The sequence below is a fragment of the Magallana gigas genome, chromosome 1 (assembly GCF_963853765.1).
Source record: "Magallana gigas chromosome 1, xbMagGiga1.1, whole genome shotgun sequence".
Lineage (NCBI taxonomy): Eukaryota > Metazoa > Mollusca > Bivalvia > Ostreida > Ostreidae > Magallana > Magallana gigas.
Genome location: NC_088853.1, coordinates 21290405 through 21306297, shown reverse-complemented (window position 1 = coordinate 21306297; position 15893 = coordinate 21290405). Strand labels below are relative to the sequence as shown.

At 31.7% G+C, this 15893-nt stretch overlaps 3 protein-coding genes and 1 long non-coding RNA gene across 5 annotated transcripts in view; 3 read left to right on the top strand and 1 right to left on the bottom strand.

Annotated features, from left to right (window-relative positions):
- Nucleotides 1–4373, top strand: part of LOC117687819 (deoxynucleoside triphosphate triphosphohydrolase SAMHD1-like) — a 28219-nt gene extending 23846 nt beyond the window's left edge. Inside the window, exons 5-9 of one of the 2 annotated variants that reach the window (XR_010714824.1) lie at nt 572–779; nt 1126–1212; nt 1776–1874; nt 1985–2864; nt 3634–4373. Coding sequence is in view for 1 of the 2 variants with exons in the window: in XM_066088134.1 (XP_065944206.1) it covers nt 572–779; nt 1126–1212; nt 1776–1874; nt 1985–2101 (511 nt within the window). In the remaining variant the exon portion in view is untranslated. Of the gene's footprint in view, nt 1–571; nt 780–1125; nt 1213–1775; nt 1875–1984 lie in introns of both variants that reach the window. The other variant, XM_066088134.1, reaches the window with a different exon arrangement.
- The window catches only part of LOC105333533 (D-beta-hydroxybutyrate dehydrogenase), a 359470-nt gene that overhangs the window by 80224 nt on the left and 263353 nt on the right, over nt 1–15893 (bottom strand). The gene's annotated exons all lie outside the window — the stretch shown is intronic.
- On the top strand, nt 6574–9009 carry LOC136276480 (uncharacterized). The gene is made up of 3 exons (XR_010714939.1): nt 6574–6852; nt 6977–7024; nt 7270–9009. It is a non-coding gene; the product is annotated as an uncharacterized lncRNA (long non-coding RNA).
- On the top strand, nt 9793–11261 carry LOC117688439 (ankyrin repeat domain-containing protein 17-like). Its single transcript, XM_066077807.1, has one exon. It carries the CDS (start codon nt 9891–9893, stop codon nt 11259–11261), a length of 1371 nt encoding a protein of 456 aa, XP_065933879.1. The 5' UTR covers nt 9793–9890.

Here is a 15893-nt window from a genome sequence, read left to right as displayed (position 1 = left end):
TTGAAGATGGCTTAAAGACAGTCTTTAAGCTGCCTTTAAGCCATCTTTACGCTTTCTTTAAGCCACCTTTAAGCAACACATATAGCTTAAAGGTGGCTTAAAGATCGTCTTTAAGCTACCTTTAAACACCTTTAAGCTATCTTTAAGGAGGACTTAAAGATGGTCATTCATCCTGTGTCAACTCCTGCATCGTTCAGTTATACGGTTTTTTTTCTTTTAACCATATTTATCGCTACAATTCTGTGTTTGCGTCTCTAAATCTTTGTTTATTTATATACATGTACGTGCATCAATCTTATTCATGGTTAAGACGATCCTATTATTTAAAATTTTGTTTTAAATCGAATATTTATAATGTTTTTCTGTTATCAATAAATCTAGAAACAACAAAGAAAATTTATCTCAAATATATCCATTGGCGTTACATTAAACGTCAGAACACTAAGGTTTGAACCATTCAAATCAGACATATACAAATAAAGGAACTCATATATAAAATTGAATGATATTGCTATTAATAAACTTCAACTGGATATTATATTTGTTAATTTGAAATAAACATATTTTATAGAGACAAGTTTAAACTCTCGGAAACGATAAATGACATGGAGGCATACGAAAAATTAACGGACTCCATCTTTGAAAAGATACTTCAGTCAAAGAAACCTGGACTGGAAAAGTCCAAAGATATATTGCGAAAAGTTCAGAAGAGAAAGCTGTATAAGTTTGTGGGTAAAATGAATCCAAAAAGAAGCACAAAAACTGATTCCGAGCTAAAGGTAATTATAAAAAAAAAAAGAAAAAAAAAAAAAAAAAAAAACTTGGGGGCTAAAATTACTGGACCTGAAACGTTGAAACGAGAAGTATTCTATGAATGATGTACATGCACACTTTACCATAATCCAATAATAATTTCGCGAGGAATATTGAAAGCTTGTCTCTCGCGAATATTTCTCGTCGCAAAATCATTATTAAATTTGTTTTTCTGTTCTTCGATAAAACCAGCCTTACTGGTTACAAAAAAGTAGTTGCTAAAAATGAAAAAAAGGGATATGCTTTTATGAAAAGAAGTGAAAAATATAAAATCATGTATTTATATATCATGTCTACTTCTCTCATTTTTAGGAATACATAGAGGAAGAAAAAGAGGCTTATTACCAGCGTTTGCTGAAAAAGGACATAAGTTGGAAAAAAGATGATTTTATCATAAATGTACAGTGTCGATGCCCAGAAAGAAACTTTATCTATCATATCCATCATATTCTACACCCATCAACCAATCAATCAAAATGGAGCTCAGTTTAAAAATAATTCAGGCATTGTTTTCAAATAAAGAACCTTTTATCTTCAACAATTCAAAACTTTCTTTAAATTTTAATAAGACTTTTGCAAATACATATTTTTAAGCAAAAATGAACAAAATCGTTTTTCAAAAATATTCCTTTAAAAAGAGGTTGAAATAGATTTGGCATATATTATACGTATGGTATTTTTGTTTTTGTTTTGTTTTTGTTTTTTTAATTTGATTCCTAATTCTAATTCTGATAACTAAAGACAGAATGGATAGAGTAGATTTAATAAAGTAGATAGGTTGATGCATGTAGAAAGCATAATCGAAACATACGATACGGGGAAAAATCATAGCGACCGGTTTTGATATTTTTTTTCTACATTGATTTCCAAAATTTTAGTCTTCAAATTTATGTAAAAGTGTCTTGTTTTGACCTTTTACATGAAGTTTGTTGTTTGCTTTACCTGCACTTCATATATTGCAGTGTGTTTCTCTGGATTATGGCATGGAAGACGAGAATCCCCTGAATCATGTCTGTTTCTACATGGATAATGATGTTCCAACCAGATGTTCAAAAGACAAAGTATGAATCAAAATGATTAATTTTAACTGTTTATTTCATATAAAAATTATCTTAGACAAATACAATTCTTACAAAATTTCACAATATCATTCCTTTTTTGTGAATACTAGGTTCTCAATCTACTTCCTGAATCCCCCAGAAAGGAACTGCGATTCTTCTGTAAGAGAGAAGACAAAACAAGTTTTGAACAAGCTGAAGCAGCCCTTGATAATTTAAGACTACAATAGCAACCACGAGAAGTTATATTTCACCGTATTTTACAAAGCCTACAACGGACCACACATATGTTTAAAAGTTGATACGACCAAAATGTGCTCTGTTCTTTATTGTCTCTGTACTTACTTAAGCAAAATTTGTCAAAATTTGTTTAGCTCGTAAATGCTATGCAAATTTAGTTTAACGGCGGCAAAAGTTGTCGTTGTTAGAATGTTATCATTTTAGTTTACATTTTAAGTTGTTGATAGTCATAAATGACATTTGCAGACGACCTATTTTTTACGCAATGACAGAACACATATGTGGGTGCCAATAAATTGAATGGTTCATGAAGGGTATCAAAATCTAACATGATACCTATATGTGGACCAAGGAGGGTCTAATAAATTTGAATAGAAGTTTTATTTATCATTATAGAAATATTTCCATTGTAATAGCAAAAACATTCTTGGAAATTAAATCATTTATTTTGTTCAGAACATTTATATACGAGGTTTAATCCAATTTAATTTTGTTTAGTTGTATGTCATGTCATAAACATCTGTACCACATGTTAGCTCAATGTTCGATAGATATCAATCAGGTAATTTTTTTTTCTGTAGTATGCTTTTTGAAAATATACCATTTTCCCCACTGTGCGAATTAATCCGAAAATTCGCCTACCCGTGTGATATTAACCCTAGGGGGGTGATATAAGATTGATATCAAACCCCTTTTCGGCAATTTTCAGATGTTATATTACACCCTTTACCGCTAATCTTCGGCTACTATATCGTAGAGTTTGGTATGCGACGTTCAAATCCGATCTTTGAGTATGACGTCAAATAGTTACGTCGACGCCAACATACCATACAAACAGCTTGAACAAAAAAAACAACATTAGATCTAGAGATAAAATTTATAGACGAGAAGCGATTTTTAATAATAATCATTGATCACAAGATGTTTTATTGTTTCTTTAATATTCCGTAACTATATGATACATGTATAAAAATCTTAACATGGGAAGTTTTATATCACATTCTATATTAGCCCTCAGTCGCTGTATATCAGCCCTTTGAGCCGGTCTGCTCTCGGAGCTGATAAACAATGAACTCGAGCTAATGTAGGATGCGATAAAAAGTGCAACGTAATAATCCATATATATTACACTGTGCATTCATATTAAACCTGACGTCATAATGAAAAATTACATGGGTTTAGGCGGTTTGACGTAGAATAAAAAAGTAATGAATAATTCAGTTGAAAAGTGTTGAGCTGTAAATGTGAAGCATTTAATGTTGCTTTATCATTCTTTTCATAAATTGACAAAATATGTTTGATGATGAAATGTTTGTTTGTTAAACAGTCTTCAAGGAACATTAAGTTTTTGACGTCTTGTATTTTACAAGAAAAAAAGACTGTGGTTTAACAAAATACGTGGTAAAACATGTGATAGAAGAATCTCTCATTATTGGCAGAGGCATATAATTTTTATCTAACGAGATGTGTGTTTTCTGTCCCAGAGACTTGCCGAGAACGAGATCCAATAAAAACCACAAAGATTAAACATATATACCCCCACGAAACTCTCCCCTCTAGCAGCATGTAAAAGTACGTTTGTTCAATATCTTTATTTTAGATATAGACAAAGTACGATACACTATTAAGTTAATGAGTTTAAAAAAAAAAAAACATTTACAAGAATGAAAACTTGTAAGTATCAGATATCGGAAGGTGTTGATAAAAAACGGTGTGCAATTCTGTATTTGCTATAATGAATTAGATAAATCTTTATCATTTCTACTAATGTTTTTTTACCATAATCAGTTTATTATTCTAATCCATTTATTACCAGTAGACATATATTGGACAAAGTAAAACTCGTACTTATATATGTGAAATGAACCCTTCATATGGTTTAATACAGTCAAATACCTTTTCTATGTCACTCTGCTTTACTGCCAGACATAAACATACGCAATGGAATGAGCAATATACGTTTTACAAAGATTATTTTTATTGTAAGAAACCAATAATTAGAGGCATTTGTGGTTTGGGATACTTGAAAAAAAAACAACATATAACAAAAACATGTTTGACTTTTGTTCCTAAAGGTATGTTTCACATATGTTTCTAATGCAAAATGCATTTCTTTTTCATCTGTGTACTATGGTGGCATATTACATAACATATGCAATAGTTTTTTATGAATTCAAACGAATTCTAAAAATGTTTTACAAATTCAATTGTTCTAACAGTGTTCCATATTTCAAAGTGTTATTTGATATCACTTGAGTTATACTTTTTAATATTTATTTTTTTTATTCGTATTATATTATTTATTTTAAGACAGTCCTTATTGTCTTATTCTTTCTGTTCATTTGCGAAGATTTCTGTAAATAAATCTATTTAGGAAATGTTTGTTTTCTTCTTTTTTTTGGGGGGGGGGGGAGGGGGTATTTTCAAGAAACAACACTATGTGTTTCAAGATACAAATTTCATAATACATTTTTCTTCTAATCTAAGTAGTCTATATAGCTAGCTTCAAAATCTCCCATCTGTTTGAAAATCCTTAGTCTACCTCAGTTCATTCCTGTGTTTTCTTTGTCAACCTGTCACAAATGTGTGTTCAAAGGCCTCAAAATTCCATTGTTACTAAGCTTCGAAGAAATAGAGAGACCTTTGAAATAACATGTTTTACACTGTAAAGAAATAAAGAGCTACTACATACAGCACCCTGTGCTAACATATTCTAACACTCAACACCTGCAATTAACTCGCGCAGGTAACTCAAAAATCACACATCTCACATACAAACAATTCAGATTCTACAAGATCATATCACCATCGTCACAATGTGTCTGCGCGTCCGCGTGCGTCACTTTTCCCACGTTGACTATAGGTCGTTTTTAGTTGTTTTCACGAGTCCACGAATACATGTAATATAGCCATGTATAACGTTGAACACACCAGCTCAGCCAGACACCTAAAATTTATTGTTGTTACACCGATACAAATATTAGAAGAAAAAATATATTTCAAACGGTATAAATTTTCAATCAGAGTTTTATGTTAAGATACTTATCTTTTTTATGAGAATGACAGAATCAAAAAGAAAGTAAGAATTTAACAAACAGAAAAATGCTCACAGGAGATAAAACTATTATAATCTCTACACTCAACATTGTTATTATATTCAGGTCCAAATGTTGTCCTCAATTAGTTGAAAGGAAAAGGTTAGCTTGAAAACAGTACTTAACTCACAATAAATTCTTTTTTCTTTTCTTTAACCCATTCCTCATATCTTAACTTTAAACAAGTCTACCCTAGCCTTTATATACAGTATGTCCTTTAACTATTTTCCACTGTTTAACGAAAATTCATGTTTTTAATATTTCATAATATAATGAATTCACAGCCAGTAGAGAGAACGTTTTAAACTTAAGTTGAAATAAAAGAAAAATATAACAGACAATATCCAACTTATTCGATTTTTGTTTACAAAAATATAAGTACTTGTTAAAAAAAAACCCCATAGAAATACATTATTTTTCCGTAGAATATTATGCATCGACTTCATGAAATCGCACACTTTTCCATTTTACTGTCATATAAAAAACGCATTTTTCATACGGTCTTGTCTTTTAAAGTGTTTCCTAATTTCCTGCTGTTGTCATTATAAATCAATATTTTCAGTGAGTGTCATTGATTTAGAAGTCAGAAGTGGTTCAGTCCCCATTACCAAATATATTCAGTTTTATCCTGCATTCAATCAAACTTACTCTACAATGTATATTATTTGATATCAAATTAGATAATTAATTGATTAATGTTTAAAAGTATGTGCTAGTAGTATATAGAAAAACTTGGAATTTATTATGAAATATTTATATTTTCCAGTGTCTTTGCCTGTGATAACACTATACATATCGATTTTGTACTATATAACCCATAACTTCAAATGACACGAAACTACAGCGCTAGAGGGATTCGCTTATTTATATTTAAATATTTAATCGTTCGATGGCTTGAAATATACTAATATAAGTAATTAAGAATCATTCACTGAATATATATGAGATGATAATTTTGGTCGGGGCGTGATCAAATCTATCATAAAGCCGTTCGGGCTATTCTTTTGAATAATTCATTTTTACTTGCAGCACAAATTGTGTCTTGACGAACAAATTATGGCTAATTCAAAGTATGCATCAACCCGGGAGACTACACGTATTGCTCGTGTTGCGCTCATTATCCTGGGTCCTTGTACTGATGTTTTGTGTGCTGTACTTACGAATGATATTTGCTCGTCAACTTTGGCACAAAAAAGTTAAAACATATTCATCCACGCTATCAAAGGGGAAACAACCTCCAAATACCAAAGAACAGAAAAAGAAATATACACAATGGTAAGTATTCGGATTTTGATATAACTTTACTGCATTTTATTGCGAAACAAATCGATTTCACCTCATGCAAAACAATGGGGGAAATGAACCGATCCTAAGTGACAGGAGTGTGTCAGCAAACATTGAAAGAATTCGAATGATAAGAAACAAGTACGGGCATTGTACAAATATATCAATTTCCGACACCGATTTTAATAAGAAAGATCTAGAAATTTCCGGCATTATTCAGGATTTGGAAAAGTACCTGGGCACATCTACTGTTTATCAAGACGCAGTTGTTGAGATTGGAAATTGCTGCATGGACCCTGAACAGGAATCTAAATACATCAAAGAATTACTGGATTTTAATAAACAAATTAAGGATATTTCAGGTAGCTTTTTTTTATTTAAAAGACATGAAATTAATAATATTATTATTTGAATTCGACAGGAACATGTTTTATGTATTTTTAATGATATACTAACAACTAGCTTTGATGTTATCTTCATCAACAGAGAAAACTACGCTAATCGAAAATAGATGTGTTCCTGAGAATGTGACAGGTATTTTTTATATACAGTCAAAATGCAATTTTTACATATTTTAAAACTTGTCCCAAAATACACCAATATAACTGAATCGACACTGGGTGAAATAATTTGATATTTTTAAACTGCTATATAAGTTTATAGCAGTAGTAACAGCAATGAATTAACGAATTTTAAAACGTTTATATCGAAACCATGATTCAGTTTGATGCAATTTGAATATAATGATTTTTAATACTAAGCAATATATTTTTTTTCAGTTTTGTATAAAAGGGATATTTTAAGATGGGAGGAAGATGACAAAGTCTTTCTAGAAACCCACAACTTTCCAGAGATGCTAAATCAAGTCAGGAATCAACCCTACGTAACGTTTGTTGGTGCCCCAGGCTCAGGAAAAACGGCAACAGCTCGTCATATTGCTCTAAAACTGCAGAAGGAAGGGTACGAAATTTGTCCAGTAAAAGAAATTAACAAAATTGAGGATTATTGTAACCGAGGTATTCCACAGGTGTTTGTTATCGATGATTTGCTAGGAATTTTTGGATTAAACGAACATGAACTTCATATGATAAATAAGTACAGCGAAAGACTTAGAGACCCAATCAATCCAAAAACCAAAACACTAATGACGTGTCGTGAAGCAGTCTTTAAAAATGAAAAGATATCGGAATGTCTTTTGGTAAAACAGGGGAATGTAGTTAATTTACATAGTCGAGACAATTCATTAAATGATGACGACAAACAGAATTTGCTCCAAATGTATAATTTAGACAGAGATCTACTGAGCTCAAGAAACTTAGCGTCATCGTCAAGAATGTTTCCATTTCTATGCAAACTGTATTCGAACAAAATGGAGTTGAAATTTTATGGACCAATCTTTTTCTTATCACCAGTTCCTTGTATCATTAAGGAAATGAATTCACTGAAAATACATAACAAACACCAGTATGCCTCGTTAGTTTTATTGATGGTTAACGGAAACAGATTGTCAGAAAATATATTAAACAATGAAAATGATGGAACGAACGAAAATCAGAAAAGAAATAATTTGTTTGTTGAGATGAAAGGCAACATCTTAAGAAAGTGTAAAGTAGGTTCAACCACAGAAAGCTTTGATTTAATTGATGCCTTGCTGCAAATGGAAGGGACTTACACAAAGAAGAAAGACAATGAGTTCACTTTCATTCATGATTCTATGTTCGAAATTATCGCATATCATTTTGGTAATATTTTTCCAGAACTAATTTTGAAATACGCTAGTAGTGATTACATTGCTAATTGTATCAAAATAGATCAAAATACCAGCCAAAAAAGAAAGATTGAAAATGAATGCAAAGATGACAAATTTAGCGAAAAAAATCATGAAAATGATGCTATAATCGACTTATGTATACATCTGCATGAGTCACAGAACCAAATGCTAGCTGAACGATTGTTCCAAGACGTAAAGAATGGGGAATTTTATAACGTTTTTGGGAACGAAGCTTTAAAAAGTCAATCCTTGCTTCAATACTTTATTGTTGTGTTGGAGAAACACTCGTATTATAATCTACATAGTTTACTCTTAACAGAATCAGAGGACTCAAAACTTTGCACATGGATTTATGAACCAAAAAATGCTTCTACTGAGAATATGAAAAGCTTATCTTTGAGATATGATGCCCTTTTTTGTGTGATGAATGAAAGAGATATCGGATTTCGTAAACGGATTAGAAGTGTCAGAGGGATAGCGTGGATTATTTTGTTTGGGCATCATCAAATTTTGCAATATATTTTAAGTGAAATGATAAAAAATATTGGAAATGTTGATGACCTTTTTGTAAATTCCTTCAATAAACATTACCAATCTTATTCAAACTTGAATAAGGACGTTACTGAACAAATGAGTTCGTTTAGTCATTGTACGGTCGGTGAAACATTAAAAATAAGCACATTTCGAGAATGCCACAAAACAGATATTGATAAAGATAAAAAAAATGTTGCTGGCAAAGATAGTGAAACAAATGTTGACACACATGTAAATACCTCGGTTGATACATATTACGAACCAGTAATTATAGAACAACGTCGCCTGCTTTGTCTCGGTTGTTATTCTGGAGATCTTAATACCGTGCAAATATTACTCCAACACGTCGATGCAGACACTCTAAATTACAAATGTAATTATCCATTATCCATAACAAATCCATTAATAATCGCTTGTGAATGTGGATTTCCAGATATTGTCATGGAACTACTAAAAGCTGGAGCTGATGTCAGTAGACGTGGTGTCCTTGATACACCTCTAACAGCTGCCTGTAAAAATGGACAAACTAGCATAATAAGAGAGTTATTGAAAGCGGGTGCTGATGTCAATGAAGAAAATGGCCTAGATACACCATTACAAATCGCATGTAACGGGGAATTCATAATTTTAGTTGAAGAGCTGATAAAAGCAAACGCTGATGTAAATCTAAACGTTCCTCTTATGAATGCATGCATAAAAGGTAATTTGTGCATTGTTAAAACGTTGATAAAGGCGGGTGCTGATGTCAATCGTTCAAATTACGGTGTATCCCCACTTTTAGTTGCATGTATTAATGGGAATTTTAACGTAGTTAAAAAGTTAATAAAAGTGGGGGCTGATGTAAATGTAAACATCAAATATGAAGCCGATCGAGATTATCAGATGGCGTTGATTGATATGTTAATACCACGTGGTGTGAAGATAATGATGGACGAAATAACACCATTGATTGCTGCATGTGATTACGGTTATTTCAAAATTCTGAAATTTTTGTTAAAATCAGGAGCTAAAGTTGATCAAAAGAATAACGAAAAAACTACACAAAACTTTCCGGGTTATTTGGACCATTTGAATATAGTCAAACGTTTAATCCAAATGAAGTCCAATGTCGACCATAATAATACAAACGAAAGGTCACTTATAACTGCATGTGATTGTGGACAGTTAGATGCAGTGAAACAGATTATTAAAGGTAGAGCTGATGTTAATATGAAAGATGGGGATAAAACACCGCTTATAGTTGCATGTTTTAAAAAACATTTACATGTAGTTAAGGAATTGATTAAAGCAGGGGCAGATGTCAATCTGGAAAATGAATGTATGTCACCTCTGCAGGTATCCTGTTATGAAGGACATTTGAGTATAGTCAAAGAGTTGAACAAAGCGGGATTTGATTACAATCACATAACAGGTGCTATAAAAGGGCTAATGGGTGCTTGCTTTTTTGGACATACCAGTGTAGTTAAGGAGTTGACTGCATGTCATGTTCAAGTCAATCTAAAATATAAAAATGAAACGCCGCTAACAACTGCCAGTTTCATGGGACATTTAAACATTTTCAAAGAGTTGATAAAAGCGGGAGCTGATATTAACCTAACTGGAAGTAGAACACCACTGACACTTGCATGCTATCGTGGACATGTCAGTATAGTAAGGGAGTTGATTACAAATGGGGCCTTTGTCAATCAAAGCGATGAAAAAGAAACATTACTATCAATTGCATGTGAAAGAGGACATGATAATGTGGTCAGGGAGCTTATAAAAGCGGGAGCCGATGTCAATCAAAGCGATGGAAACAAAACACCACTAACAACTGCATGTGAAAAAAGACATGATGATGTGGTCGAGGAGCTTATAAAAGCGGGAGCCGATGTCAATCAAAGCGATGGAAACAAAACACCACTAACAACTGCATGTGAAAAAGGACACTGGTATGTGGTCACGGAGCTTATAAAAGCGGGAGCCGATGTCAATCAAAGCGATGGAAACAAAACACCACTATCAACTGCATGTGAAAAAGGACATGATGATGTGGTCGAGGAGCTTATAAAAGCGGGAGCCGATGTCAATCAAAGCGATGGAAACAAAACACCACTAACAACTGCATGTGAAAAAGGACACGGTTATGTGGTCGAAAAGCTTATAAAAGCGGGAGCCGATGTCAATCAAAGCGATGGAAACAAAACACCACTAACAACTGCATGTGAAAAAGGACATGATGATGTGGTAGAGGAGCTTATAAAAGCGGGAGCCGATGTCAATCAAAGCGATGAAAACAAAACACCACTAACAACTGCATGTGAAAAAGGACACGGGTATGTGGTCAAGGAGCTTATAAAAGCGGGAGCCGATGTCAATCAAAGCGATGGAAACAAAACACCACTAACAACTGCATGTGAAAAAGGACATGATGATGTGGTCGAGGAGCTAATAAAAGCGGGAGCCGATGTCAATCAAAGCGAATGATACAAAACACCACTAACAACTGCATGTGAAAAAGGACATGATACTGTGGTCGAGGAGCTAATAAAAGCGGAAGTTGATGTCAATCAAAGCGATGGAAACAAAACACCACTAACAACTGCGTGTGAAAAAGGACACGGTTATGTGGTCGAAAAGCTAATAAAAGCGGGAGCTGATGTCAACCAAAGCGATGGAAACAAAACACCACTGACAGCTGCACGCGATTGCGGGTCTTTCAGTCTCATTCATCTTTTGAAAGGAGCTGGGGCTGATGTCAATCAAAAGTAAATGGAAAATAAACACCACTAACGACTGTATGTGAGAAAGGGCATTCGTTTACCATCGACCATTTGATAAGTACTAGAGCAGATGATAATTGCTAATGCCAATGTTAGTCGTCCAAGGGATGAAACAATTGCTTACATTTGATAATTAATTTTGAATAAGTAGTATGAAGTATAAAATAGTATATTGTTTACATTTAAATATAAAGTTTAAAATTAACTTAATCATAATCATAATATCAGTTCAATGTTCATAATTTCAGCTATGATATTTGTTTGTGATTCAAAATTCTGAATAGGAAATTCGAAGTACGAGATTCGATTTCATTATGAATTTCCACTTTCACGTTGAATATGAATATTGTTCACAGAAGTACATATAATCATGTAATCGGTTGCTCAGTCTATGTTTCACATTTACTTGCAGATTCTTTTTTGGCTGAAACCTTGTAGGTTTAGATCACTAGAGCTGCCTATTGATTAACATTATTAAGAGAGAGAGAGAGAGAGAGAGAGAGAGAGAGAGAGAGAGAGAGAAATGTGCTTAATAAAATATAGGAAGTAAATATCAAGCCTATTTTTTAATGTGTTAATTTCTTAAGGTAACCGATTCTTCAATTTAGTTGTATTGAGTTTTTTGTAAAATATGTAAATAAAATATATACAAAATACGAAGAAAAGAGGGAGTCGGTGTTCATCCAACGAGTTATGGTCCATTTAATTTGACAATTTTGCGCTGTAAATGCAATTTCAGACCAATTAAAAATTTGTTGCCAGCATTTCGTAAAATTTTATTTTCAATTAGGCACAACGTTTAGATTGACAAGAGAGATGTTCATGTTAAAAATGCAGGGTGTAAGAACCCTGCCATTTTTTGAAGTTACAATATTTCATTTTTTAACAGCATGCAAATTGCATTTGAATGCTTATTGATAAAGTCATAGTGTATATCTTCAATTGAAACTTTATATATAAAAAATAACACAGAACATGAAAATATAACTTTATATTTATGAAGAGAGAGAGAGAGAGAGAGAGAGAGAGAGAGAGAGAGAGAGAGAGAGAGAGAGAGAGAGAGAGACGTATAATGAACCAATGTTCCCTCATAGTTCTTAACATATTCAATATGATATTGCAAAAGTTATTTCATTTATTAAACTTAAACTCAAATTCTATTTTTTTAAGAAATCAATTACAACAAAATGAATATGACGGCTAAAGGTGCAAGGTCAAGATTTCACCAAAACTCGCGTATGTAATTAAAAAATCCGAACTCTCTATATTGCTTATATTTGATAATTAATTTTGAATAAGTAGTATGAAGTATAAAATAGTATATTGTTTACATTTAAATATAAAGTTTAAAATTAACTTAATCATAATCATAATATCAGTTCAATGTTCATAATTTCAGCTATGATATTTTTTAACTTCGCAGTCATGTTTACATACGTTTGTATTTGTAAAGTGTTGGGTGTCAGATTTTAAGCAATAAACAAGTACAAAATAATAAAGAAATATTTTTGCGTTTCAAATTTATTTATACATGCAGAACATATATATTTTCGGATTTGACAGGCTAGGATAATTTTTTGTTTATGATAGTGTTTAACGTGTATTACTTATATGATATTTGTGATATGAGAGCCATACAAAAATGAAAAAGTTAGATCATTTCGAATAATATTAGATACTAATATTGATCTAATAATAGATTAGAGATTACAGTTATTTTGTTTCAAGCGACTTATCGTATAGCACATGTAATATATCATACCCAATATCTACAATGGGATCGTTGTGAGTTCGTTGATGTTTTATTTTTTTCCATTTCAGTGTGTGCTATTGTGTTTGTTGTATTTTTTTTTGAATCTGTATTTTGTAATGTAAAATGTTAATAACATCTCTTTATTGTTATACTATTAACTATAAAAAGCGAAAAGATTTACATGCGGGGCAACTGGGCATGTTTATATTGAGACAATATTGTACTAAAATGTCTGTTAAAAAACCACCAGTTGCTTATTTTGTATCTATGTATAAGCCAATATTACACTGCTCATGCATATTTTGAAATATGTTTTCAACGTTTTATAATTTAACCTATCAATATTGCATGTCTGCTATGATATTGAACAAGTTTACTAGACATTTTTGACTAAAATGTCTTGCCATATGAATTATGTACTAAAATCTTCCTCATAATAAACTTTATTGTTATACCACAACGCATTTTTACTTTTATACCTTTACTTAGATAAACACATAAAAGAAACATCGTAGTGTCTAAAAAATAAGTGGGGAAAACGGTTTTTTTCAAGGGACATGTCCAATAAACAGAGAAATACCACTTCTAATCTTGTTCGTCTAATATTTTAGTGTATTTCTCTAGATTTTTCTTTCATTTTAAGTAAGTTAAAATTATTTTAAATTCAAATAGAATTATTTTTAATTCAAATAAAATTATTTTAAATTCAAATAAAATTATTTTAATTTCAAATAGAATTATTTTTTATTTCAAATAAAATTATTTTAAATTCAAATAAAATTATTTTAAATTCAAATAAAATTATATTAAATTCAAATAAATTTAAAAAAGGATCAAAATATTGCATGTAACGCATTTACATACATGTTCAATTATTTATCCGGTAATGTATATAGATTATTACATGGCAATTTTTATATCGCATCCTATATTAGCCCGATGTCGCAGTATATCAGCCCGAGAGCCGTCAGGCTCGAGGGCTGATATACCGCGACCGAGGGCTAATATAGGATGCGATATAAAAATTGCCATGTTATGATTTTATATCGTATACTTATGGAAAATAGTAAAGAAACAATAAAAAACATAATGTGATGATGGATTATTTTTTTTTACAAATCGCTTCGTGTCTATATATTCCATCTCTGATAAACTCCATGACATTTTTGCGCCAGCTGTTTGTATACCATGTTGACGTCGACGTAACTTTTTGACGTCATACTCGGAGATCGGAGTTGAACGACGCATACCGATCTCTATGTCATAATAGCCGATGATTAACGGAAAGGGGTGTGATATAACATCCGAAGATTGCCGGAGAGGGGTATGATTTAAATCTTATATCACACCCCTAGGGTTTATATCGCACCCCTAGGCGATTTTTCGGTTTATATCGCACAGGGCGGAAAACGGTATATTTTCTATAAGTATACAATATAAATGACTATACTAGCATTTAAATCTAGGTTGCCGATTGGATGATGCTGTTATGAGAGGTTTCACATTTTACAATTTACCAAAATGTACAATTGTTGCTACGTAGGAAAACAGTATATGATAAACACGAAGAGATGCGCCCAAATATATCTTAAAATTTCATTAATCGTTCTGATAATGGTGTTTTGTACGTTATTATCATTTGAATAGTACATGTATATTAACGATGTATTTTGATTTTGCTATGCATGTGTATTATCATTTTATTTAAAAAAAAACATTTTTTTAAATTTTGCAATGTTTAAAAAACTATTATTATGCACAGTTTATTATACATCTCCGTTTAAAGACAGTCATTGTTTACGTTAAGTAATTCAACGCGTCATCTTGGTTTATTAATGTCATATATTTTCTTTCATATACTTCGTAGATAATTTGATAGTACACACTTTCTGTACAACAGGCTGTATGCATCCCTTGCAGAGCAAGATTATTTTATGAATAGTCACATACAGTGGACAATGATCTGAAATAATGTAATTACGTATAAGCAATTATAAAGTGTAGCTTTTTCTTGGTAGTTGATCATAAAAAAACGCCATTGTTAAAATGTATCTAGTCGTCTGAGTTGTGTTGATGTGTTCTTTGAAACTCATTTTAAAAGTTTTGATAATATTACTAGTTACCTCAATTTACATTTCCGCTTGACGTTTTTTTTTCTCTTTCATCGGCATAAAATCCCTATCTTACTGTGTGATGTTATAAACTTGCATTGCAATGAACATACCTGAGAATATTACGTTGTTGATGTTTAACAACAACGTCTTATTTTAACCTTAACTAAATTAAAAAGAAGCATCGTCAATGTATATTTTGAAATTTAAAAACCATTGTTTTTAAAAATGTTTTATTTTTGTTTTAGTCTTACAAAAAAAAACATATCTCATCAGTGTATTTCCCGCACAAATTTGAACATTCCTTGCCTGCGCTGTGGCTAAAAAAGAGAAATAACATATTACCACAGAAAAATGTTGTCTAGTTATCTTATCTCTCTCTCTTCCCCTCTCTTTCTCTCTCAATGTTTTTTTCCCTAGAAAGGTAACAGTTTTTTATATCTTGTGTTTGTATCTTATATCAAATTGCGTA